The sequence below is a fragment of the Diabrotica undecimpunctata genome, chromosome 9 (assembly GCF_040954645.1).
Source record: "Diabrotica undecimpunctata isolate CICGRU chromosome 9, icDiaUnde3, whole genome shotgun sequence".
Classification (NCBI taxonomy): domain Eukaryota; kingdom Metazoa; phylum Arthropoda; class Insecta; order Coleoptera; family Chrysomelidae; genus Diabrotica; species Diabrotica undecimpunctata.
In genome coordinates, this window is record NC_092811.1 from 126,964,092 (window position 1) to 126,990,769 (window position 26,678).

General features: G+C 33.2%; 2 protein-coding genes across 3 annotated transcripts in view; one reads left to right on the plus strand and one right to left on the minus strand.

The window, feature by feature from the left end:
* Positions 1-26,678, plus strand: part of LOC140451432 (somatostatin receptor type 2-like) — a 1,059,667-nt gene that overhangs the window by 246,987 nt on the left and 786,002 nt on the right. The window contains exon 1 of one of the 2 annotated variants that reach the window (XM_072545227.1): positions 11,246-11,306. The exons of the other annotated variant lie outside the window; for it this stretch is intronic. The gene's annotated coding sequence lies outside the window, so the exon portion shown is untranslated. Of the gene's footprint in view, positions 1-11,245; positions 11,307-26,678 lie in introns of those variants that run through there. 2 annotated transcript variants of the gene reach the window in all.
* Positions 6,357-26,678, minus strand: part of LOC140451318 (uncharacterized) — a 41,117-nt gene continuing 20,795 nt past the window's right edge. The window contains exon 2 of the mRNA XM_072545066.1: positions 6,357-6,455. Within this exon, the coding sequence (XP_072401167.1) occupies positions 6,357-6,455 (99 nt within the window). The remainder of the gene's footprint in view (positions 6,456-26,678) is intronic.

Here is a 26,678-nt window from a genome sequence, read left to right on the forward strand (position 1 = left end):
TTCCATACATATCTGTATAAATTATTTTTCAAATTTTCATCTACCTAATAAATACAAATCTTTTAACAATAGGTGCGCACGGTCCCGACCCTCCTTTACAATCAGTTAAATAATGTAATAGACATAATAAAATTATTTCAATTTGAATATTTCTTACTTGGTAATTTATTCTGTGAAATATAAAAATTCCATGGTATTTACTAAAAATCAACTTGATTTGTTATTATATATTCATAAAAGGGACTAACGATTCGATTTCGCTTAGCCATGTAATACGACTCGAATCAGAGTCAATTTTTTAAAACAGGTAAAATTTATAGTTTTTGGAATAAAGTGTTTTCATATTTTTAATATTTAAACATTAAAAAAATAAATATTAGTTAGTATAGAATAATATTTGAAAATGTTTTTTAATTAGGGTAGTTGAGAAAAGCATGACTAGGCTGGTAAAAATATAGTAAAATTCTAGCAGAGCACTCTTGTGTTTTCAAAAAGATTTTTTATTCACCTAGCGTCAATGTGTATCTTGTTGAATGTTTCCCATTAACTGAGGCTTAGGGGGTCAAAAATTATAAGGGTGGATCAAATTTAGTAAAAACCTGGCAAGTAATTTATATTGCTTGCTTAATAGATGTTTTATCACCTTAAATTTTAACGTAGTAGAATTATTGACTCCTCATAGAGGGTAGTTGAAGGGTGAAAAATTACTAGGATGGTAATGTATTAGTACAAATCTAGCATAATACTGTAGTATCTCATATTTCCGAAAAGATTTGCTTTGCATTCAACCAGCGTAAATGTGTAGATGGTGGAATTGGTGAAGTTGGTTAACATTTAGTAAAAACTAACCAGAGAGTTTCTTATTTTATTTATAAATAGTATTTAGTAAAATTATAAAACAAAACTTTTCACCTTTAATTTAAACGTAGCAGAACTATTGACTTCCACTAAGGGTTAGTCGAGGGATAAAAAATTACTAAGTTGGTAATAAATTCGTAAAAACTTAGCAAAACACTGTGGTATAACATAAATAATTTTTTTAATTCCGCTTTCCAAATAAGATTGGTTTAGAGATGGAAACTTATCAGGGTAAAATTACTTTTTTATGTCAGTTATAAGTAGAGGATAGTGAAATTGTAAAAAAAGATTTTTTTCACGTTAAATTTAAACCTAACAGAATTGTTGACTTATCACAGGGGGTAGTTTAGGTGTGAAAAATTACTAGGGTGGTAATAAATTAGTAAAAACTTAGCAGAATACTGTGGTATTGCAAAAATACGTTTTTTTCTTATTTTGCCGGTTCAAATATACAGCTAGTAGGAAAGTTTTCGAATAGGTTTATGGGAGCAAAATTATCAGGATGGTCAAAGGTTAGTATAAACTAAACAAAACACTTTTTTATTTCAGTTATAAGTAGTGGACAGTAAATTTGAAAAAAAAATTTCTCCTTAAATTTTAATCTAACACAATTATTGACTTTTCACAAGGGGTAGTTAAGGGGTGAAAAATTACTAGGATGGTAATACATTCGTAAAAACCTAGCAAAACACTGTGGTATATTATAAATATGTTTTTTTAATTCTGCTAGCTTGATCCGCAAGCCAACAGAATGGCTCTCCTTAAGGGTGGTTTGATGGTGAAACAATATTAGGGTGGTAATAAATTAGTGAAAAATGGGTGAAAAAATATGCCATCAACAAAAAGTTTTTTTTTGAATTCTGCCATCTTGAACCTTAAGCCAGAAGAACCGCTCCCATTAAGGGTGGTTTGGTGGTGAAAAATTATTAGGGTGGTAATAAATTAGTGAAAAATGGGTGAAAAAATATGTCATCAACAAAAAGTTTTTTTTTGAATTCTGCCATCTTGAACCTTAAGCCAGAAGAACCGCTCCCATTAAGGGTGGTTTGGTGGTGAAAAATTATTAGGGTGGTAATAAATTAGTGAAAAATGGGTGAAAAAATATGTCATCAACAAAAAGTTTTTTTTTTAATTCTGCTAGCTTGAACCTTAAGCCAGCAGAATCGCTCCCATTAAGGGGGGTTTGGTGGTGAAAAATTATTAGGGTGGTAATAAATTAGTGAAAAATGGGTGAAAAAATATGCCATCAACAAAAAGTTTTTTTATTTTATTATTCTGCTAGCTTGAACCTTAAGCCAGCAGAATCGCTCCCCTTAAGGTTGGTTTGGTGGTGAAAAATTATTAGGGTGGTAATAAATTAGTGAAAAATTGGTGAAAACATATGCCATCAACAAAAAGATTTTTTATTTTATTATTCTGCTAGCTTGAACCTTAAGCCAGCAGAATCGCTCCCCTTAAGGTTGGTTTGGTGGTGAAAAATTATTGGGGTGGTAATAAATTAGTGAAAAATGGGTGAAAAAATATTACGTAGGTTAAATTGGATTCCGCTCATGTGTCCCCGCTAGCTTAAGGGTCCTGTGTGTATACCATCGCTACCTGGTGTCTTATTATTTTTAAGTTTTTTAATTGCCTGTATTACTTCTTCGTATGTCGGGTATTGGTCTTCTATTTCAGCTGTATGTACCTCTATGTTTGATGTATTTCTTATAGATTGGTCTAGGTTAAGTACTTTTGACTATTAAAATGTGAGAATTAAAAGAAATAACAATAATTAGAATTTTAATATCACAAGCAAACGTCTAACACTTTTTAAAATGTGTATTATTCGATATACGTAATAAAACTAACTCTGATACAATGGTCGACTGTACAACTGATAATTGTTTATTAAACAAAAGACAAATATTAGGGATTTTTTAAGGTATCATGGGTACTAGCATATGATTATAAGAAAAGGCACAAATAGGTGGAATTTATGCAATTATGCAAAATAAGCAAAAAAAGACATTTTACCAATAATTCGTCATTTACTTAAAAAAGACCATTATTTTGATTATGTTTTTTTAAACAACTGTTCTTAAACTTTCAGAAAATTGTCTTTGTCTCTAACATAATATACAAAAATCTAAAAGTAAGCATATTTTAATAAAGGCCACACAATAAACAAATATTTGTCCAACCCAAAATGAAATAAAAAACTAAATTTACTGACTAGAATTCAGACTAGTACTAGTCTATCCTTTCTATTTGTCTGATCTTGTACAAAACAATTTATTTTTTTTTATTTGTTCATAAATACAAATAATAATAACCTACAAACAAATAATTCTCAGTTCGACTCTGGATCTGTAAAGTTTATAAAATCAAACAATTTTTATTGACAGACTGCGTGATTGTTTTGTTTAAAAACTATTATTTATTAACGCTTAGGAAGAAAATACTTTTTTGATAATTATTGTCATCATTTATATTTACACTCCTAATTGTTTTTAATATACCCAACATTCTTGCTGTGTTTATTATTAAAGCGATATCTCTTCCCGACTTTTTTTATCACCTTTGACTTATTTGTGATCAAATGTCCAATATATGGCTTTTATTTCATCGGAGCAATAACAAGCTTTTGTTAAAAGCTCCTATTATTTGCAAATTTTCGACAAACCGTCGAAAGGCGGTGAGAACCTATTAGGTACATTTGAACGAAAAATCCTTAGACACATATATAAATATGAACTATATATACTGAACTATATATAATTTTGAACTATACACAGCATACAATGAACCCGAGGTCATAACATCCATAAAGATCGGACGTCTGCGATGGATGGGCCATGTTGAACGAATGTTCGAGACTAAAACACCAAAACATATAATGAGGCAAACACCAGTAGGGAGAAGGTCAAAGGGAAGACCCAAACTTAGATACATGGAACAAGATCTGAAAACGCTTAAGATTACCAACTGGAAAAACAAAGCAAGGAACAGAACAGAATGGCGGAAAATCCTAGAACAAGCCAGGACCCAGAAAGGGTTCTCGAGCTACTGATGATGATAATAATGATGATATACTTGCACCTGGATTTCCTATTTCTCTTTTAATCCTGACTTTCCATCTAGACTAGTAGCGTTACAACAGTAGTCCTAAATTCATTCGATTATTTATTGCTGGTTTTAACTATTATCCTTTTGTTGTTGTATAGGTATTAAAATAAATGGTGTTAGATTAAACAATCTGAGATTTGCCGACGACACCGTTCTGATCGCAGAAACACTTGAAGAGCTACAGACATTGGTGAATAAGATAGCAGACTGCAGCGAAGAATATGGACTATCTTTGAACATAAAGAAAACTAAATTTATGGTAATATCGAAATCAACACAAAATGTCCAAAATTTATATTTACACAATGAAATTATCGATCGAGTTAGCAAATACAAATATTTAGGCACTTTTATAAATAAAGACAACGATAGCTCAGCAGAAATCAAAATAAGAATAGCAAAAGCCAGATCCATATTCACTAAAATGAAGAGAGTGTTCTGCGGAAGAGATTTGAGCCTTGAAATGAAACTTCGCCTGATGAGATGTTACGTACTTTCTGTGCTGTTCTACGGAATGGAGTCATTGACGTTGAAAAAGATTGATACCAAAAAATTAGAGGCATTTGAACTGTGGATGTATCGCAGAATCCTAAGAATATCATGGATCGAGAGAGTCACAAATGTCGAGGTCTTGAGAAGAATGAATAAAGAAAAGGAAGTCATATTTACGATCAAAAAACGAAAACTGCAATACTTGGGACACATTACAAGAGGCGAAAGATATGAACTGCTTCGAATAATTATGCAAGGGAAAATAGCAGGAAAAAGGTCCATAGGAAGAAGACGAAACTCCTGGCTAAAGAATCTACGGGAATGGTATAGCTGTAGCAGCAACGAATTGTTTCAGTCAGCAGTTTCGAAAATACGTATAGCCCTGATGATCGCCAACCTTCCGAACGAAGATGGCACTTGAAGAAGAAGTTGTATAGGTTTTTACGGCTTCTGTTAACCTCTGCGTTATTTCGATTTCCTTGTATACGCGAATTTTGATCTATTTTTAGCCATCCTTTAATTAATTAATTGTTGGTGTGTATATATGTGGTGTATGCAGGACCTTCCTGCAGTAAATTTCTGCCTGATCATGTCGGATTTATTTTGAGATTGATTTTTTCAGCTTTTCTTTCAGTAGTTTCATATCTAATCCCATCCGTAAAATTTGGTCCCAATTTGGAAATGGCCCCAATTTGAAGCATACTACAAAATGCTTTTCCTGTATTAAAATTGATTTGGTTAAGCTGTATATCATTAACTAAATTACAATATTTATTTTTTTAGGTCTTCCGGAAATATTGTTTAGACTTAATTATTAAAAATATTTACGTATAGTTTTTAAAAATAACTTTCATCGTCACTTAACTATGTCGAAATCTGTATTTATTTTTAATAGTAATGTATATATTTATATCGACTAAGATTATACTTTTTTTATTTGAATGTGGAAATAATATATTTTTGTTACGGAGTATTAATTGGCGCGTGATAATACTGTCATATTTTTTAATTTGTCTACCGTTGATTCAGTGTTAAATAATCACCGCGAAGGTGTTAAGATCGGTGGTGAAATTATTAACAAAATCAAATACGCCGATGACACCGCAATAATGGCAGAGAGTCTAGAAGATCTTCAAACCCTGTTGAATGCTGTAAACAACGAATGCACTGAAAAGGGCTTAACAATCAACGCAAAAAAAAACAAAATGGATGGTGGTCGGAAAAATTAATATCGAAGACTCAGTGCTAAGATTAGATAACAAAATCCTGGAAAGGGTGGAACACTTTAGATATCTGGGTAGCTGGATTGACTGCAGGGTTGAAAGTGACGAGGAAATTTCGACCAGAAAAGAACTCGCACGGAAAAACTTTATTAACTGGCGTTCTATATTATGCAGTAGAAGTCTGTCGTTGACCACACGTCTAAGAGTATTGAAGTGCTACGTCTGGTCCACTTTGTTCTATGGATGTGAAACCTGTACAACAAAAATAAAAAATCTCAACAAATTAGAAGCGTTATGGAGTTATGGTGTTACCGTCGCATGCTCAGAATCCCGTGGACAGCACACATATCTAAAGAACGCGTGCTAGAGACCGTGCACAAAGAGCAAGAATTGATCAACATCATCAAAATGAAAAAGGTCCAATAATTCGGTCATATAATGAGAGGACCTAAATATCGCTTACTCCGGTTAATGATTTAGGGCAAAATCGAAGGAAAATGTTGGGTCGGAAGAAAACAACTGTCCTGGCTGCGTAACATTAGACAATGGACAGGTCGAACAGTCGAGGAACTGTTTCATCTAGCTGCCGACCGAGAATCATTTCATCAGCTTGTCAATAATATGACGATAGCCAACGCTTGAATACAAGCACGGCACACAAAGAAGAAGACCATTTATTTAATCGTTGGCTATTGTTAGTGGACCCTTTTCTCTATTGTCTACTTTGGCTAATGGTATATCAGGGTTCACCTTCCTCTTATCTCCCTCAAGCATTTTCTTAAAATGTTCAGGTATTTATAATAAAAATAGAAACTTAAATAATTATGGATGTGTACTAGATACTATAGGAAACAGGTATGCGTCAATTTAAAAAAAAAAAATATATTAACATGCGCTTTTTTTGGAAAAGTGTCCCAACATACAGTACCTACCCTCACCTAACTTCCTCTTTTTCATATTCTGGGGTTTTCCTTGCAATCTACAATGATCATTAATAAGAATTGCTTTATTCTTATTGTAAAAATACCATTGAGACACTTCATCTTACGAATACCATATAAAAGTCCCGTAAAACTTTTGAATTTTGATAAAATCATTAAACTGGATTTGATTAATCTTAATCAAGCTATCTCATTACTTAATGGCCTATTTAGCAATTAGTAATCAGTATTTACTTCCACTCTTAATACCGTCTTAAAATTAGCCACCGAGATAGACATTAACGAAAATTTTGTTAATGATCCGTTAACCCTTACTTCGCGAATTCTACCTTTATTATTAATTACTGTTAAAAGTTAAAATATTTATTTGTAGCATTATTCAAATTTAGTATTATTTTGTGTATTAGAAAATCTATTATACTTAATTGTTAGAATTTGTTTTCCAGTTATTTTTTTTTATTTATTTACGCTGTAACCACCAGGGTTATTAGCGACCTAAATATATAATACAGGTAAAGTTAGAAAAAATTACAATAATTGATACAGTCCAGAGTCTTTAAGATAACTTATTGTGTTTTTAATGTTCATGTTTTTTCCTAGGGCTTCCTTTATATTATTTGGTATAGTGTTCTTCTTTCTTGCTGCTTCATATGTTTTGCACTGAGTTAGTATATGCTTCACGGAGAGTGTTACTTGACAATTTTCACACATTGGCTGCACAGTTCGCGTAAAGAGGTGTTTATGTGTAAAGTTACTGTGTCCTAGTCGCAAACGTGTTATTCTCACTTGGTCCTGTCTATTCGCTGTTGGTTGGAGCCACGGTTTCACTAATTGTTTGATTTCTTTGAGTTTATTTTGTGATGCACTCCACTTATTTTGCCACGCTCTTAATACTTTATGTTTTATTTCTGACTTAAAGTCATCTGAAGAAACCTCATTAATAAGAATGGAGTCCTGGCTGAAGGATGCTAAGCGTGCTAGTTCATCTGCTTCTTCATTTCCTTGTATACCTGAATGTGATGGAACAAACATGAAGTCAACAGTGATCTTATTATTATTTAGAATCTCTATTTCTGATTTGATATGTGAGGCAATTGGATTATTGGTATATAAACGTTTGATAGTGTGAAGTGAGCTTTTCCCAGTTATGGTGATTAAGATTTCGCAGTTAATTGTTTAAATACTTTATTCAGCAGTAAGAAACCTAAACTTGTGCTACATTATTAAATAAGATTACAAGTGACAAAAAAAAAATAATAATGATTACTGGAAAAGATTAAAAATTATCACTGGAAATCACATTTCGAAAGAAATGGAACATGATTTTTACTGTCTGCAAAAGGAAATATGACTCTTCGTAAGAGGTCAAAGAACGAAGGTCTTCTTCTTCTTCTTCTTCTTCTTTTTTATATAGACATGACTCTGTCTGTTTTTCAATGTGCCTCCAGTAAGTTGTCATTCCATCGTTTGCGTGGTCTTCCTACTGACTGTCTTCCTATTGGGTAACAGTCTCTTGCCGTCTTTACAACTCTATTTGTTGTCATTCGGCTTATATGATCGTTCCATACTACTCTTCTATTTCTCACCCAGTTTTTGATGTTCTCCACCTTGCATCTATGTGGTATATCTGTACTTCTAGCTCTGTCCCATAGTGTATTACCATCAATTTTTGTGTTTTCATCTCTGCTGTTTCTAACATCCTTTTTGTTCTCTCTGTGTCAGGTCTTGTTTCTGCCGCGTATGTCATTATTGGTCTGATGAGGTCTGATGACTGTTTTGTAAATTCTGCCTTTCGTTTCTTTCCCGATATTTTTAATTCTCCATATTGTTTCGTTTAGGCAGCCTGCGGCTCTGTTTGCTTTATTCACTTGATCTTCCACTTCGGTTTCAAGCTTTCCGTAGCTTGATAATGTGATGCCTAGATATTTAAACTCCATCACTTGTTCTATTATCTGACCTTCCAGCTCCAATTTACATCTCAGTAAATTTGCTGTTATAACTATACATTTTGTCTTTGTTGGGGAAATTAACATGTTAAATTTTCTGGCGGTTATATTAAATTGGTGCAGCATACGTTGTAAATCATCTTCACTTTGAGAGAGTAGTATTGCGTCGTCTGCATAGCAGATTATTTTAAGTTGTTTTTCTCCCATTTGGTATCCTCTTTTAGTTCCTACTTTTTTTATTATTTCATCCATAATCAGGTTGAACAATAGAGGACTCAGGGAATCTCCCTGTCTTACCCATTGCCAGCTTCAATAGGGTCGGTTAGTTCTTCTTCTACTTTTACTTTTATTGTGTTGTTTTGGTAGATATTTTCGATCGTTTTGATTATTCCTAGAGGTATATCTCTTGCATTCAGTAAGTGGATAACGTCTTTTAATTTTACCCGGTCAAATGCCTTTTTAAGCTCCACGAAACATAAATATGCCGGTTTGTTGTATTCTAATGACTTCTCTTGCACTTGCCTCAGTATAAATATAGCGTCGGTGCATGATCTTCCCGACCTAAAACCTTGTTGTTCTTCTGCTAGAGTTATAATTTCATTAAATTTATTTGTTATCACTTTGGTTGTTAAAGAACGAAGGTAAATGAACTAATATAACCAAAACACAAACGCCTGTGCTACGTCCAAGAAGATTGTAGACCAGATTTTCTTTTCTTCTAATGTTTTTTCTATTATATTCGATATTCTGTGAACTTGATCTATAGTGGAATGTTTATTTCTGAAACCAAATTGATAATTTGGTATAAAATTTTTTCTTTCTATTATTGGTTTTAATCTTTTTCATAGAAGTTTTTCAAATAGTTAAATGCTTTTGATATCACCGGAAGGAGTGATATTGGTCGATAGGATGTCACTTCATTAAGAGGTTTACCTAGTTTGGCGATTATAATAACTTCGGCTACAATGCAGAGTATGGGAACATATCTCAATCTAAAAGTAGCGTTTATTAGGTGTCAGTTTAACTATGGCTTTTCTTGGTAGATGTTTTAATACTTCTCCTGTTATGAGGTCATATCCTTGAGCTTTCTTAGGATTTATATCCTCTTTTATCTCTGTTGATAATTACCGTTGCCGTTTTTCAATTTGATAGGAGGAGAATGAATAATTGGTCTCTTCATTCTTTTTGTTGCCTTCCATAACAAATAATCTGTGTTCTGGTCAGCTGTTAAGTTATTTAAAAAGATATCAATTGCTGAATTTTTTATATTTTAGACTAGTTTTTTCTTGTGAAGCTCTGTATTGCTGCCAACTTTTTTTTTTATTTGCTATAAGTTCTCTGATTTCTTTTGGATAGTTGCTCCCTTTTAATAAAGAATCTATTGTAATAGTATTTTCCCAAGCTAACTGTTGGATATTTTTTAAAAAAACTTTTCATCTGCCATAGTCATCAAGTTGCCTAGTGTTTCTCAATGGCACAGTAAGAATAATTTTGTGTTCAAGGTGTATTTTGAAGCTCTCCCAATTAGATTTTTTATTAGTGAATGTTGGATCAAAATTCATCTGAGCAAAGGAAAATACCCGAAAGTATCAGTCATAATTGGCCAGTTAATCGATTTTTTTGTTGTTTTCACTGTATAGATATTAACGCCATATTTTAAAACATAGACTTTCTAATTTACAATTTGTATTTTGCACCTATCCCGTTTTAGCAATTTCGTGTCATCTGGTCGGTAAAACCTTCTAAATATGTATACGATACTAAGACATGATATATGTGGGTGTCAGATTGCAAACAAAAATGTGTCTTGACAGCTTGATTTAAGGTCCAGCAAAAAACAGTTCTATTTCACGTTGTTTAATATTTATTCGAACGATGATGTATTTGCTCTGAAGTTTGGGTTGACAACTCGAAATCAACACGTTGATATATTTCATTATTTCATGTAGTCGCATCAGAAGTTTAAATTCTTTGGTTTCTTCCAAAAGATTGACTCTATATATATATATATATATATATATATATATATATATATATATATATATTTATATGTATATATATATATATATATATATATATATATATATATTAAATTGAATATAGAGAAAAATTTATAGAGGAAAAAAAGAAGAAGACACACAATTTGTAAAATTATGTTATAGTTATATTGTAGATATCCGGTTTTAATTTTATAGTGTTGGTAGCCAATTGGTAGTCAATGGTAGTTTTGGTTAATAGGGGCTTTAATAGTCAATTTTAAATTTATGTTTGAACTGGGACTTTCTAAATTATGGAAATCAATAGATTTAAGATTAGTTTGTAAATAATAGCTTACATTGAAATATGATATCTAACTGCGGTTTTCAGGGATTCATTTCTGCTATCTCAAAAGCTGTCATTACCTAACGGTGAAGGAGAAAGTAGAAAGTTATTGTCTTGTATGATTTGTATACAATTACAGAAATTTGAAATTAGTTGAGTTTTAAGAATTTGGAGAGTTTTGGAATTTGGTTGAATGTAAAGAAAGAATATTTTGATTGATTACAAGAAATTGTGGAAGGGATAGACAGACGGGAATGAGATTGAAAAACTAAGGAGCATCATCTGCTGTGGGACTTGAAGCGAGTGAAGACAAAATTGATAGGAGTGTACCGATAGTTTTTTTTTAAACCGGCATAAGAAAAATTATTGTGGTGAAAAGTAGTGCAAAGAAAGTGTTGAAAGCTGTAGTTGCAGTATTTGTAAGTAAAATAATTTACTATTCTTGGAGCGAAGCATAGCTAAGAAGAATTTTGGCCCTCCAATAAGAGCAATAAATATTGTTAGGAGTTTGTCGACAGTTTTGTTTTTATAAACAGAACTCGGGAAGGAGTTTTTTGGATAGGGAACTAATTATATTTATTAATCTACCGTCTACATTAAAATTCATTACATAAATTTTTTGTTTTAATTTACTAATTAGATCATAATTAATTTGATTTTGTGTATGGAATTTTAAAATTATAATTATCAAGTTTTCGGGAAGAACCGTGATGAGAATTTATTGCTCTTTTGGCACTCATTTTGGAGCCATTTTCAAGAAGAATACGGTTCCGTTCGAGTTCGGGATCTCAATCTACCTATTCCCGTCACTCGTGACTTACTAGTATCGTGTTCCCTATAGATACAAGAACCGTCAAAGAGCACTAAGGTCTCAATCTGCCTACTCCTCAGTGCCGAGTGAGGACCGGCTGATCAAGTGAGATTTCCTTCAAGAAATAATGGTCCAATAACGTGATTTTCTAAAATGCCAACCCATACATTTAATTTCTGAGGTATTTGCGTACGTGTCTCAATAAATAAATGAGGATTACTAGACTTCGGCAAATATGCATATTGCATATTTTGCATATTGTGCATATTTTATGCAAATATTTCATATTTTGGCATATTTGTATAAAAGTTTGCATAAAGTGCATAAAAGTTCAGATTTTTATACTGTATTTGAAAATTTTTAAACATACCAATTTATTTCAATTCTTGTATAAAATTTTGTAGTCATTTTAATCAAGAAATGATCTAAGTACGTAATCTCTACAGGTACAAAACATTTACAATTTCAAAGAAGATCAATTTAAGTAGCCCTCAACATTCTTAGAAAGTCTCGGTCACTGAGGCATTCAGTTATTGGATAATCGCTAAGGGTTCGCTCATTTGCATTTTATGATCTAATTCCCAAATCTATCTACAATTTATTGTATCTTAACAGCAGGTAAACGGCTAATAGTTTTGTTCCTAATTTAGGGATTTTCCAAAATCTCCCAGTTTATTGAATTAGGTACCTAAACATTTCTAATTTGATGCTCAGATTTGTAAATCATTTTTGTTTTGATATTCAAAGCGTAAACACTCGTTGTGCGTAACAAAAAGGAATATTATGATTTTATAATGCCTAAAACAACCAGTGCTTCAACTTGGATTAAACCTTATAAAGAGCTGTCTATGGATATGGGAAAAATCTACTGGTCAGTCTGTGGCAAAATTGTAAGTATCTAATATTTTCTATTAAATATCTAATAGGTATTTCATACATACAGGGTGTTTCCAAATGACACTTACAACGTTTGACTGTAGATACTTCTCGAAAAATTGAAATAGCTTCCTTTAGTGAGAAAAAATTGTCCATGGTACAATACAATGGTGTGTATTTAGAAAAATTTTTCACCTTTACTTTTTTTTATGAAGTCAGCTATTCTAAAACACAATTATTTTTATTGTAATTGAATTAACAAAAAAAAACTTTTGTTGAATTTTAAAATAAGTTATATGATGTACTAATGGTTAGTAACAAAAACTAATTTGTGGATTAATACTGCATTTAAAACACTTAGCGAGTGTTTTTTTTTCCAAACCAGTTATTTGATTAACCAAAAACACCTTGTATATTTTTATATTTTAAAGGTTGGGTTAAAATAAAGGTTTTTATTTTTATTTATAGATAGCATGTGAGAAGAAATTTCAGATAGACCAACATGTGAGAACTGCTTCACACATTGCAAAAAAAAGGAAAAATAGGAGGAAAACATCAAACTTCAATGGCTAAATGTTTCCAATCTACTTCACAAAAATTAGATGAGCAAGAAACTTTTAATGAACACTTGTGTCGCGCATTAGTGTCTGCAAACATACCGCTTTCAAAATTAGCAAATGTAAATTTTAGTTCGTTTCTAAAAAAATATTGCAAACTTAATGTTCTAAGTGATCGGTCTCTAAGAAGAAATAATGTGAACGGGCTATACTCGTCGGTGTTAATTAATATTAAGGAAGAAATTGCAGATAATTATCTTTACATATCTGTAGACGAAACCACTGATTCCTCAGGAAAGTATATTGCTCATTTATTGATTGGTGTTCTTAAAGAAGATACCTTACCAAAATCTCATCTTATTTCATGCCAGCAACTTGAGAAAACAAATGCTTTAACAATTTCGCGTTTTATACAAGAAACATTAGCAACTTTTTTTCTTCCGACAACTATTCCTTCTAATAAATTACTGCTTATTTTATCGGATGCTGCTCCTTATATGGTGAAAGCAGGACAAAATTTAAAAATATTTTTCAAAAAAGTATTTCTTAAATCTCCTATAAGAATTCAACTTTATAAAGAAATGCTACCTAACATTCCTCTTCCACCACAACCTATTTTAACGCGATGGGGAACATGGTTAGAAGCAGCTAATTTTTATGCAGATCATTTTGTTAAAATAAAGAACATAATTGATACGTTAACAGATGAAAGTTCCCAATCTCTTTTGGATTCTAAACAAATTTTTCAGAGTAACTTGCTTCAACAAGAACTTTCATTTATAAAATCAAATTTTAGTTTTGTTTTGTACTCAGTACACTGTATTAAGACAGAAGCCACAAGTTTTTGTTAGAAAATTTTGAACACCACTTGGTCATTTATTGTTAATATAATTCTAAATAAGTTTATTCATACTTAAAAATGATGTAGTTACTTAAAATAAATGTAAATCTTAATGAATAGTAGGAAATATTTAGTAATGTACACTTTTTTTTAAATAAAATTGTTACTATTTTACGATTTTTTATTTATTTGTATGCATATTTTGTAAAATATTTGCATATTTTCGGGTAAACACGTGAATATTTATGCGCATATTTTCTACATTTTTATTTGCATATTTGCCGAAGTCTAAGGATTACTGTTACTCCAATAATGACAATTATGTCTATTTACTTCACCATTGAACATAAAAGTACACTTGTCGGAAAAACACGTATTATACAATCGATGTTGGTTATTATTTATACTACTACTACTATCGGTTTAAAGCGTTCTCCGATGCCTTACGACTCCTAACCGCCATTCTTCTCTATTTAACCATAGACCTGGTGGTATTTCTCTTTCCTCTAGTTCTTTTTTAATTCCCTCTCTCCAGCTTCTTCTCGGCCTTCCTCTTTTCCTTCTCCCTTGTGGTGTCCACGTCAAAATCTGTTTCGGAATCCTGTCATCTGGCATTCTCTGTACATGGCCGTACCATATTAACTGTTTTGTCTTTATGTCATCAACTATCGTATGCTTGACTCCCATCATTTCTCGTATTCTCTCATTTGGTATCGGATCTCTTCTTGATTTACCTGCAGCTATTCTCCAGAAGTCCATTTCTGTTGTTTCTCTGTTCTCTGTTCTTTGTTTCATTGGCCAAACTTCACTGCCATATGTGATTACAATTTTAAGTATGTTATGTTAAATGTTTGTTAAATTAAGTAAAATCATAAATAACAACCATATTTTATGTAATGGTTGTTATTTATGATTTTACTAAATTCTTCACAAAATTTAAGCCGACGATCAGGATCATCTTCGTTTAATTGATGAAGAAATCGTATTTTATACTGGTGAAATTTATTGGATTGTATGTGACAGCCTGAAAGAGGAACCAACACTTTAGATTTGATTTTACTTTTTTACTTTTTTCAAATTGTTAAAAACTTATGATAAAAATAATTTTCCACATTCTAGTTCGTTTATTTTCTTTTATTAACAACAAAAATATCGTGCTATTGCAAAGATCTTTCAGACAAAAACCGATAAATTTCTGTTTTCATGCAAAACCCGATAAATTAAAAAAAAATTAAAAATTAAAACAGTAAAAAAAGATAATATATTAAAATTCTAGAATTTTATTACATGACTTATAACTAATATTACTTTCCAATATGATGTTTCTTTAAATTGTTATGGGATTTTGCTGTACAAGTTTTTGGCTTTTATCTCAAAATTGGAAAAAGTGGATTTTATCGGTTTTACATGTATGCTTCTCAGTTGTAAGAGCTTCTTACCACATTTCCCTAACTGGATCGTCACTGTATCCACTGCATCCAACGTGATTATTATAATACGTTTTACATATACCCCAGATGTGTTCGATAGGATCAAACTGGCAGTGATACGGCGTAATACTTGATGTCCATAACTTGATACAATTTGGTCAACTATATAAACTGTTGGTTTTTCATTACGTTTGGAAATTTCCAGTGACTCTGATTTGAACGCGTATTTCGGAAAATTGATATTATCTTTAACTAACCAATTTTTTATGCTCAGTACGGTCCACAACTGTTTTGGTTGTTTCTCCAAAATGACCGAATGTTAAGGTGCATTATCTAAAACTATAACTGATGGTTCACTCAGACTAGGTAACAGTTTCTCTTCTAGCCATTTAACAAACATATCCACATTCATGTTTTCATGGTAATCAACAAATTTTGATTTTGAAGAAAAAATTAAATCTGCGTTTTCTATAAAGCCTTCTTTCCCTCCTTCATGAAGAATGATGTGTCTTTTGCCTTCGCTATCTGTGTGTTCCACCTTTGGCAAATATCCATGCCTCATCTAGGTATACGAATGTTGCATTTTAAGATTTAAGTCTAGTATATTTTCTCAAAAATTTAATTCTTTTGTGAACCACACTACTCCTTTCGCATAAAAGTAACCTATTATTTTCTTTTTTGAATTTGAATCCTAAATCTCTCAACACTTTGCAAAGGTAATTTGTTAATTTCAGAAACTTGTCTTTCTCTTATTTTGGCTAGTAAAGTATACAAACTGAAATGTTGATTGTTATCACGCATTCGATACAAAATATTGCGAATTTCAAATTTTTCTTCATCAGGTAAGTCAATGCTCCTAAAATGTTCACGAGTTGTTTTCTTGTCTTAGTGAAACTCACTCACAGTAAGATCTTCTTGAGAATATCTGACATTGCTAAATGGCGTGCCCTCCAAGTAAAGACTTGGCCGGACCCTGAGCTTCCTGGCCTTTCGGCATACGCTCTTAGTGAAACCTCTGCCCCTACGAGTCCGACACCAAAGTGAAGGTGCCACGCGGCGCGTACCAAAAAACGTCCCGTGGATCCCCCCGTGGGGGTACCCCGTGGGGTTACCACGACACGTCTACTATACGCGACCCGTGGGGGCTCCACCTTCCCCGTAGTACCTGTGTTGTGAGTACCTTGCCTACCTGTTACTCCCACACTACGGGCGGGCAGGTTCGGCAGGCGGAGGAATTTCCACCTCACACGTAGACAGGTCGCCGCCGAGGATCTCTCCTCTACCACTCTTGGATCTCCCGGTGGGTACGTGCCGGGACACCTACACCACCCCTGGCCGCCGTCAGGAGCGGTATATCCACACCCCTCCTGACCGAGGTCAGGAGAGGTATTTACGGGCCCAGCTCGTTCAACCTCACCAGGCTCTTTTGGAATGGGAGTAGAGTGGTCCCACGAGTGTGTCGCCGAAGTGACCGTGTGCGTTTCTACCAACCCGACTCCTCAAACGACGGCTCTCCACCTCCCTATTCCTACCCATTAGTCGCCTCTTACGACAGGCAGGGCTTTCTGACCCCGGCCGTATTCTTATCTCCGCGAGCCGGACGGAGGGGAATATCTGACAGTCTTCATTAAAGTTTTTAGATTACTTTCAGTTATCCCGAGTGCGTTACAAACGCGTCGATTTATACATAATAATGACTTTAAAGGCCCACCAGTGTCTCTTTCCATAGTAAAGTATTTATGCACATTTGCAATATTTATTTTATACCTAAAATTTAGCAAAGTGTTAAACAATATGGAGAACACCAGTGCAGTTTATCGTGCCATTTACTACATCGGACGGTTTTCTGCGAGTTCCGTTAATCGTTTAGAGGTTGGTTGAATGTATTGTATAAATAAATATGTATCAAACTGAAACACCAAACTTTATAACATCTGAAGTAGAATATTCTGTCTTAAAACCATATTGGTGTGCTTCCAACAGATGAAACTGTGAAAGATATTATATAGCTTCAATAATTAATTTATTAAATTTATTTTTGTAGATAGTTTATTTTTTAGTGTTTGGTCATCTGATTTATTCACATGTTTTCTGTGAAGTTATTTTTTTATTTTGCAATTATATTAAACCAGATTTACCTTGTCAGTCATCCAGATTTGCCTTTTCACCAAACATCTTTGTCCTTTAGTAGTTTTATTGATTTTTAAATAATATTATTCTAATTCTAGATTAAAAAATTAATGTGTTTCTTCAGATATCAAAGATACAATGACGTACTGGTGAATATCCACAGTCCGCATTATCGACACATTGTCATGTATTATAATAGGTTCATTCCTACAACGTTTGGATTTTTAAGTGTAAACAGCTTTTAACTAACAACGTATGTCTTAGATTAAATTAAATTAATTTTTATGTGTCTCGGTAAAATAACTAGCTTTTTTATGCCTCCATAAAATCACTCAAATGACTAATAAAACTTTGAAAAACAAAAGAAATAAAAAATTCATGGGAAACTTCATATAATTTTAATGCAAGGGGATAATAGAGTCCTGGAATAAAGTCCCTATAAAATAGTATCTTAAATATTTAAGATCTTTTATTCGCAAAGATAAAGAAGTTCTTTTCGGAAAGTATCAAGACTGGAGCGTGTTTCTATACACAAAGTGTTCACAGAAAAATAAATCAAAACCATTGTTTGGTTTTATTGCATATATAAAAAGTAGTATATATATATATATATAAATATATATATATATATATATATATATATATATATATATATATATATATATATATATATATATATATATATTTAATAACACTTATTTCAGTTTCAATGAAAAATTTTACTCCCAAATTTTTGGAATACCTATGGGTTCCCCGATTAGTCCCATCCTTGCTACTATTGTAACTGATCATCTCTTAGACAATGTGATCACACAATTACCTTTCGAATTACCATTTATATATAAATATGTCGATGACATCATATGTGCAGTTCCATCTTATCACATCAATACCACATTAAACATTTTTAATTCATTTAATGAACATCTTCAGTTCACAATTGAAACCAAGACAGATCTTAGTATACCATTTTTAGACACAAAGGTAATAAGAACAAATAACAATATTTTGACATTGGATTGGTACCAAAAGCCAACAGCATCGGGAAGGTATATGAATTACTTTTCAAACCACACCACTCGTCAAAAATATAATACAGTATTGGGTATGAAAAACAGGGTAATGTCCATTGTTGATGATAATTTGTTACAAAAAAATCTGGACATATTATACAAAATTTTTCGAAACAACGGCTATCCTAAACATATTTTAAAAAAACTCATTTACAGCAGTCATTTCTATAATGGTCCTATCCTTGACTCTAACAATGAGTCTATCAAATACAAAAAACTCCCCTTTATTAACGGTCTAACCCAGTCTGTCGTATCCATATTTAAAGATGTTTCCAATATTAATATAGCTAAATACAATACCATAAATAGCAAACAACTTTTTTCTAAAATTAAAAACCCAGTACCAACCTTATATAGGGCTAATGTGGTATATGAAATACCGTGTCTAGGATGTGAAAACAGCTACATTGGCCATACATCGCAGTGGCTAAAACAACGTATCACACAGCATAAAAGTGATTGCCGCTTAGGAAAAAAATTCTTGCGCAGTTGTCGAGCACTACAAAAACACCGGTCATCTGTTAGACTACAACAATGCTCGTATTTTGGCACAGACTGAAAATTACAAAAGTAGGTTATTTTTGGAGATGTACCACATTAACAAAAATAAACAAACTTTAAATTATAAAACAGACACGGGGCAATTAAGCAACATATATTGCAATATATTAAACAAAATTTAAAACTACACTCACCTTGATGATTAATCATACTAACTAGCCTTAATGATTAATTAAAGAAATACTATTCCTCTTATGTTTTCTTACATTGTTATTTTTTGCATTTTGAAATAATTTTTACTTGTTCCATCTTATTTATTGTTAACGAACGTGCTCAAAGATATTTTAAATTTTAACATGCATTTTATTAAATGTACAGTTTCATCAACAATAATGTTATTTTAATATTCAATTTTATTTATGTGTATAATCTTTTAATTTCTGTAAGTATTGTAAATCTAAGTGTACGTCAGTGTTTTGAAATGTTTGTTTTTTACAGTTACTCCCGATGAAGCTATTAAATAAATGGCGAAATATTGAGCTTTAGAAAAAACAAAGATTTTTTATTTAATATAGACCACATACCCGATATTTCCAACATATTATATATATATATATATATATATATATATATATATATATATATATATATATATATATATATATATATATATATATATATATATATATACTTCTCAACCTGTACAAGGAACAAATATTTCTAGAGGCACTGGAAGAGTACAACGAGGGCATCAAGATTAATGGCGTACTAATAAGTAATTTTCGATATGCAGATGATACTGTTATACTGGCCGATAATATCGAAGATTTACAGATGATGCTAAATACAGTAAATACGATTGGCAACCAATTTGGACTGAAGATCAATAGAAAGAAAACTAAATTTATGGTGATCAGTAAAAAGAACATTCAACATATCGACCTGAATATTGAAGCCGAACGTATTGAAAGAGTACACCGATTTAAATATCTGGGATATACAGTAAATGATAAGTGGGACCCAGATGTAGAGATTAAGATCCGAATTGAAATAGCAAGATCCAAATTCATCAAAATGAGAAAGCTCTTAAGCAACCGCCACCTAAACGTTAACCTCCGATGGCGCGCCACGAAATGCTACGAACTCTCTACGCTACTTTACGGAGTTGAAGGGTGGACGTTAACAGCAGCAACTATAAAGAAGTTAGCGGCTCTAGAAATGTGGCTGTATCGACGCATACTGAGAATACCTTGGACAGACAGAGTGACCAACACAGAGGTATTAAGACGAATGGGTAAAGAGATGGAATTGTTAACAACTGTTAAAAGGAGGAAAGCGTCATACCTGGGCCATGTGTTCCGTAATGATAAGTACAGTCTGCTACAGCTTATCGTGGAAGGCAAGATTGAAGGTAGAAGAGGTTTGGGTAGAAAGAAGAAATCCTGGCTGAGAAATTTGAGAGAATGGTTTCAAATACCAGAAGCCGCGAACATAATACATGCGGCACAAAACAGAGAAACCTATCGTTTGATGGTCGCCAACCTTCGGTAGAAGACGGCACATAAAGAAGACCTCTTCTGTAAAATCGCTAAAAATGAGTTACAACCTTGTTCGATGGGGGTGTCGATATATATCATCTTTGATAATGACTTAACTACCTCCTTTGGCTTCCTTGTCAGGATGTATTGTGTGAAGTTACATATTTAATGTAGGACTTTTTGTAAAATACGTTTCAAATACGCAATAAAAACATAATAAACAAAAGCAAATAGTTTCTCAACAACATTTATTTCGCATTTACTCCACAAAAGCTATATTATTGGCATTGTATATATTGTTTGTTTTATTTTTCGCTATTTATTATTAACTTCTGCGACAAGTTTTTCCAACTTTTTTCGTAGACAGCTTGTCAATAACCACAAAGAGATTATAAGTAAATACAGTTTTCAGAAGTCACTGAAGGGTAAAGACGACATGAAAAGACAATATCCTGATTGGTTTTCTGCTGTGTATTTATCGATACCAGACGAAATATTTCTGCCGCATTTTTTAGCTTTGAGCAGCTTTCTTGATATATATAAGTTTTTTTTATTACGATACACCGCCATTATAAAAATACCAGTAAATTTTATAGAGAAAGGGCACAAAGAGATAAAAATGATGAGGATATATGTGTTTAGTGCACAAGATGTGACCTACCCTTGTAAAAAGAAGAGCAGATTTATTTTGTAAAAAATGAGATACGGCATCGCAACTGTAGCTTTCTGAAATTTATTAGATATTTTATGGGTTTGAAATAAAATAAAATGTTACTTATATTTAAAAAAGGGATTATTTATAAAAAGGGCAATGATATATTACGATAAGTAGTATTACAGAGGTCGCCAAAATATTTTTTCAATATTCAAGTGACCTTTCGAGAACGGGATATTTTCGAGGGATATAAAATAATTTTTTTAAACACCAATTTTAATACAAGTAAAATACAATTGTCTAATAAAGAGCAAACAGGCAAAATTCATATTAGATGTTGGAAGCTATCGAGAAACAGATGCTGACTCTGATGGTAATTATAATATATTATTGATTTCAAAATTAAAAGCGAGGTGATTAAAGAGCAGACAATATCGAGTATCATACAATAACTAGAATGTCGTGAGTTATGAATATTAATATTTCTGAGAAATTCCAGGTAGATGTGACAACTAAATTACTACTTCAAAAATTTGAAAATTAAGATGATATCGAGAGGGAATGTAGAGTAATTAAATAAGTTATAAAAGAACCATTTCAAAAACTATAAGGCCACGTAAAGTAGGTCTTCTTCTTCCTAGAGGTTGACGACCACATTTCTAAAAGTTTTTCTGTGTTTTGCAAAGTGGAATAATTCGTCTACAGCCATGTTTGTCCAGTCTCGAATATTTCGCAGCCATAACTTCCTCTTTCTACCTATTCCCTTTTTGCCATCGACTCTACCCTGCGTGATGACCTGCAGAAGACTATATTTATCATTCCTCCGTATGTGTCCAAGGTATGCAGTCTTGTGTACTTTTATTGTTCTCAACAAGTTTTTCTCTCGATCCATTCTTCTCAGCACTTCCTCATTGGTGACCCTGGCAGTCCATGGAATTCTCAACATTCTCCGGTATATCCAAAGTTCAAAGGCTTTAAACTTCTTAACTATTTGCGCTTTTAACGTCCATGTTTCTACCCCGTATAATAGTTGGGACCAGACGTAACATTCAACAAACCTCAGTCTCAGCGTAGTATTCAGATTTTTGTCAAAAAACAATTGCTTGAATTTTAAGAACGCTGCCCTTGCTATTTCTATTCGTGCCCTGATCTCTTGGTCTGGATCTAATTCTGTATTGATTTAAGCTCCCAGATATTTATATTTTGTCACTCTCTCTATTTGCTATCCACCAAGAGTTAGTTGTTCATTATTTATTGGACTCCTTGATACTATCATAAATTTGGTCTTATCTGTGTTGATGCCAAGTCCCATTTGAATGCACTATTTATTGCATCTAGTAAAGTTTGTAGTTCTTCTATATTCTCAGCAATAATTACCGTGTCATCTGCAAATCTCATGGCGTTTACGATTTCTCCACCAGTTCTTATTCCCTCTTTTTTTTCCCATCAGGCTTTTCTGAATATGACCTGTGAGGACACGTTGAAAAGCGTCGGAGACAAGACGCATCCTTGCCTAACCCCTCTCGCAATCGGTATATTATTTGTTTCTATATCGTTTACCTTTACTACTGCTTTCTGGTTCCAGTATATAGCCTTAATAAACACAATGTCTTTTTTGTCTAAATTGATGGTTTTTAATTCATCTATTAACTTCATATGCTGCACTCGGTCAAAGGCCTTCCCAAAGTCTATGAAGCATACATATGCACTCTTGTTATATTCCCGACATTTCTTCAAGAGTACCGTCAACGCAAATAATGCGGCATTTGTACCCATGCTTCCTCAGAAGCCACACTGCGTAAAGTAGGTGAGAAAGAAGAAATGGTTTGAAACTAAGTGAAATTAAAGCCTGGCAGAAGAAACAAATCTGGACAAAAGTATCTGAACAACACCAGCAAAGAAAAAAAAGTGGTCAGTAGGTGGTACTGTAGACTAGCGCGAAGCTTCATAATATGTGTAAAAAACCTAGGAACTCTCTGGCTAAGGATGCAATATGCAAACAAGATTAACCTTCTGACTATAAGAGATGATTAGTCTACAAGAAACTAGTAGAAAACAGACATATACCACAAAGAGGAAACCAACAGCCCCTAATGGTTGCCACCCGCAAAACAACAACTAATAACATTCCTAAACGAGTTCAAAAACATGTTCTCACAACTCATGACTCAAAATAGTATGATATTAATCTAACTAACACAAGTTATTAACCAAAGAAATTCTTAGACATACTTAGAGTTGCCACACGAAACGCTAACGGCCTGCTAAACCATTACCAGGAAGTAATTACTTTTTTAAAGCTAAATAAAATCTATGTGCTGCTCATTTCAGAAACCCACTTTACCGATCTAACTACGTTCAATATTCCGCTCTATACCACACACAGCACACCTCTACCCGATGGTACAACTCTTGGTGGCTCGTCGGTAATCATCAGCAGCTTCATATCACATCATGAATTGCCGAAATATGTAACAGAAACAATACAAGCAGCAATCAAGTAAATGCAATGCCATGGCAATTTAACATATCTGCAATGTACAGCCCAACACGTCATGCAATCTGCACAGACGAATAAAAAGCCTTCTTTCAATTACTTGGCAGTAAATTCGTAGTTTGGAGAAACTGGAATACAAAACACAAACACTAGGGTACTTAAAACAATAAAAGTCATAATCTTCTAAAATTAATAACTGACAACAAATATGATTGCCACACTAACGGAATTCCTATGTACTGGCCGAGTGACCCCAGAAAACTTCCAGATCTACTGGACTAATACATAAGCAAAGGAGTGCTTAGACATAACTGTCTAATAGAGTCCATCTATGATCTCTCGTCGGATTTTACAGCCGTTATTATAAGCCTGAATACTACAGCTATGATCAACCCACCCTCTCCTCGACTCACGTCAAAAAATACCAACTGGGCAGATTTTCAATCCTACCTAGAAGAAAACACTAATCTTAATCTGCGGATCAAATCTACATATGACATATATACAGCACCTCAATACTTCAGCAAACTTGTGCAAAAAAACGGCAGGGCAATCTACACTACGAACTAAACGCAAATCAACACTTACCACAAATGTTCCCCTGCACATTCGCAAATTCATTGCTAAAAACGTCGTGCGAGGAGAACCTGGCAAAGACCTAGAAACAACATAGATTAACTTATATACAATGGACTACGTAGGCAACTTGGAGTAGCCATCAAAGCTGTAAACAACGAAACCTCCGAACATTACATTACAAACCTTACACCAAATTTATTATTTATTTTTTTAGCGTATGGCATTTCGACATATCTACAATATTGCAACAGACATTAAAATTAACTCGATATAAAAATACCTAAATTATGCCCAGTTTATAGGCAAACGTCGAGGTTGTTTATATAGTTAATCGATTCGATCATCGCAAACAGGAAGTCCTGTGAAGTGCCCTCGTAGGCTTATGTGCTTGATAGATTGGTTCTCGCCGCAGCTTCATGACGATGATGGTAGCTTGCGCCATTTGTGCAACATATCTGCACATCCACCATGTTGAGTTCTGATGCGGTTAAGTGTGCACCAGGTTTTACGTGGTAGGTCAAATCCAGGGGGTGTCTCTGTGATGCAAAGTATGGCTGTATTTGGTTGAGCTGCCGACCATTCATGGATTCATTTGGTGATCATGTTGACTCCTGTGGCTGCGGTTGACTCTGCAGTTTGTATTGGAGATTTTCTGGAGCGCAGTCGATTTGGTGGTGAAATGTCGCTCAGCATTGGTAGTCAATGTGTTGGTGTAGATTTGATTACTCCAGCGATCATTCTCATTGTGTTATTTAGCTAAATATCTATCTTTTTAACGTGAGCACTGCTTATCCATAATTACTATTTAACTGGGAATAAGCCACAATTAAAGGTTAAAATACGTTTATGGACGTTTCAATTTCCACTTCGGAAATCGTTCTCAAAATACAAACATTAGTAAATTAAACAAATTTTGTTTTTGTTACTTAGTGAAAAATTCTTCTAATAATTTAATTTTATCTGACTCATCTATATTGACAATTCAGACATACATTATACATTTTAAAGTAGACGACTTTAAAATGATATTGCCAATATTGTTGAGTTGCGTTCCTGGGACGACTTTACTTATAAGATAGTTCATTCGATTACATGAAATCAACTTTAACTTGAGAATATCCGTCAGAAAAGATCATAACATGTAATTCGTCTTTAAAAAGACAAATACATGCCATGATGACAGTAAAATTCTCCTGTTAGTGATTCCATAGTAAATTATGAGGGAAAAAACAGGAAAAAAACCTCATAATACTATCCCGACATGGTAAGTATTTGATCTTGCATTTATTTTACCTTCAATAAATACCAAATTCCGATTTTATATGTTTGTTATTTAAAAAATATAAATGATGTATTCTCTATATGTTACTGACTTACCAATACTGGTATTTTCTTTTTAATAACTTCCTCTTTCAATATGGGTAACCAGATCCTACTACATTCTGCCGAGGAATTCGCGACACAATTGGTCTCATTTAGCATAATTAGAGCCGCTTCTTTGATTTTTCTCTTTTTACCATCCGTTTCTTTTAGGACTATATTTGAATCATAAAGAAAATAGCTTCAGAACAATACTGCTTATCCATATTGGCGCTCAGCATTCAGCTACGGAATAAACAAGAGCTAAGCCTGAAAACCTGAGTGTGGATGCCGGTGCCCTCCATGTTGTTCCGCAGAGCTTCTGAATGATTTTATTTCTGGTTTTTAGCTTCTCGGCCTGTACATTGTACATTGTACATTGACTTGAAGGTTTGGACCGTTATCTCCTCACGCTGGTCCAGTGCGGGTTGAGGAGGGAAGGGAAGGATTTGGGTAGGTCAAGGTTGGTGGGTAGGATTTAGGGCTTAGGATCCGTTTCTCTCCCGGAAGAAAATTGGGAGAAAAAACAAAAAAAAAAACAAAAGTCATGCACTCTGAAGACACCGTGAAAATATATATACATCAGTTTAGAACGTCTTTCGACGTTGTCCGATACCTAAACACCATCTCTTCCTATCTTCGCAGTCGTTTGTTGTTAAATTTCTTTCGCTCATGGACTTATTTACGCCGTGTTGCCATTCTAATCTGGGTCTTCCTCTTTTCCGTCGACCTATCGGTTGCCATTCTATTACTTTTTTGGGGAGTCTTGATGCTGGCATCCGTTGAACATGCCCATACCACATTAATTGTTTCTTCTCTATATCTTGAGTTATATTTCCTTCTATTCCCATACAATACCGTTTATTATTGTCACACCGTGACAATAATAAACGATAAAGTTATAGAAAAAGTTGAAGAATATAAATATACTTAGGACAAAAAAT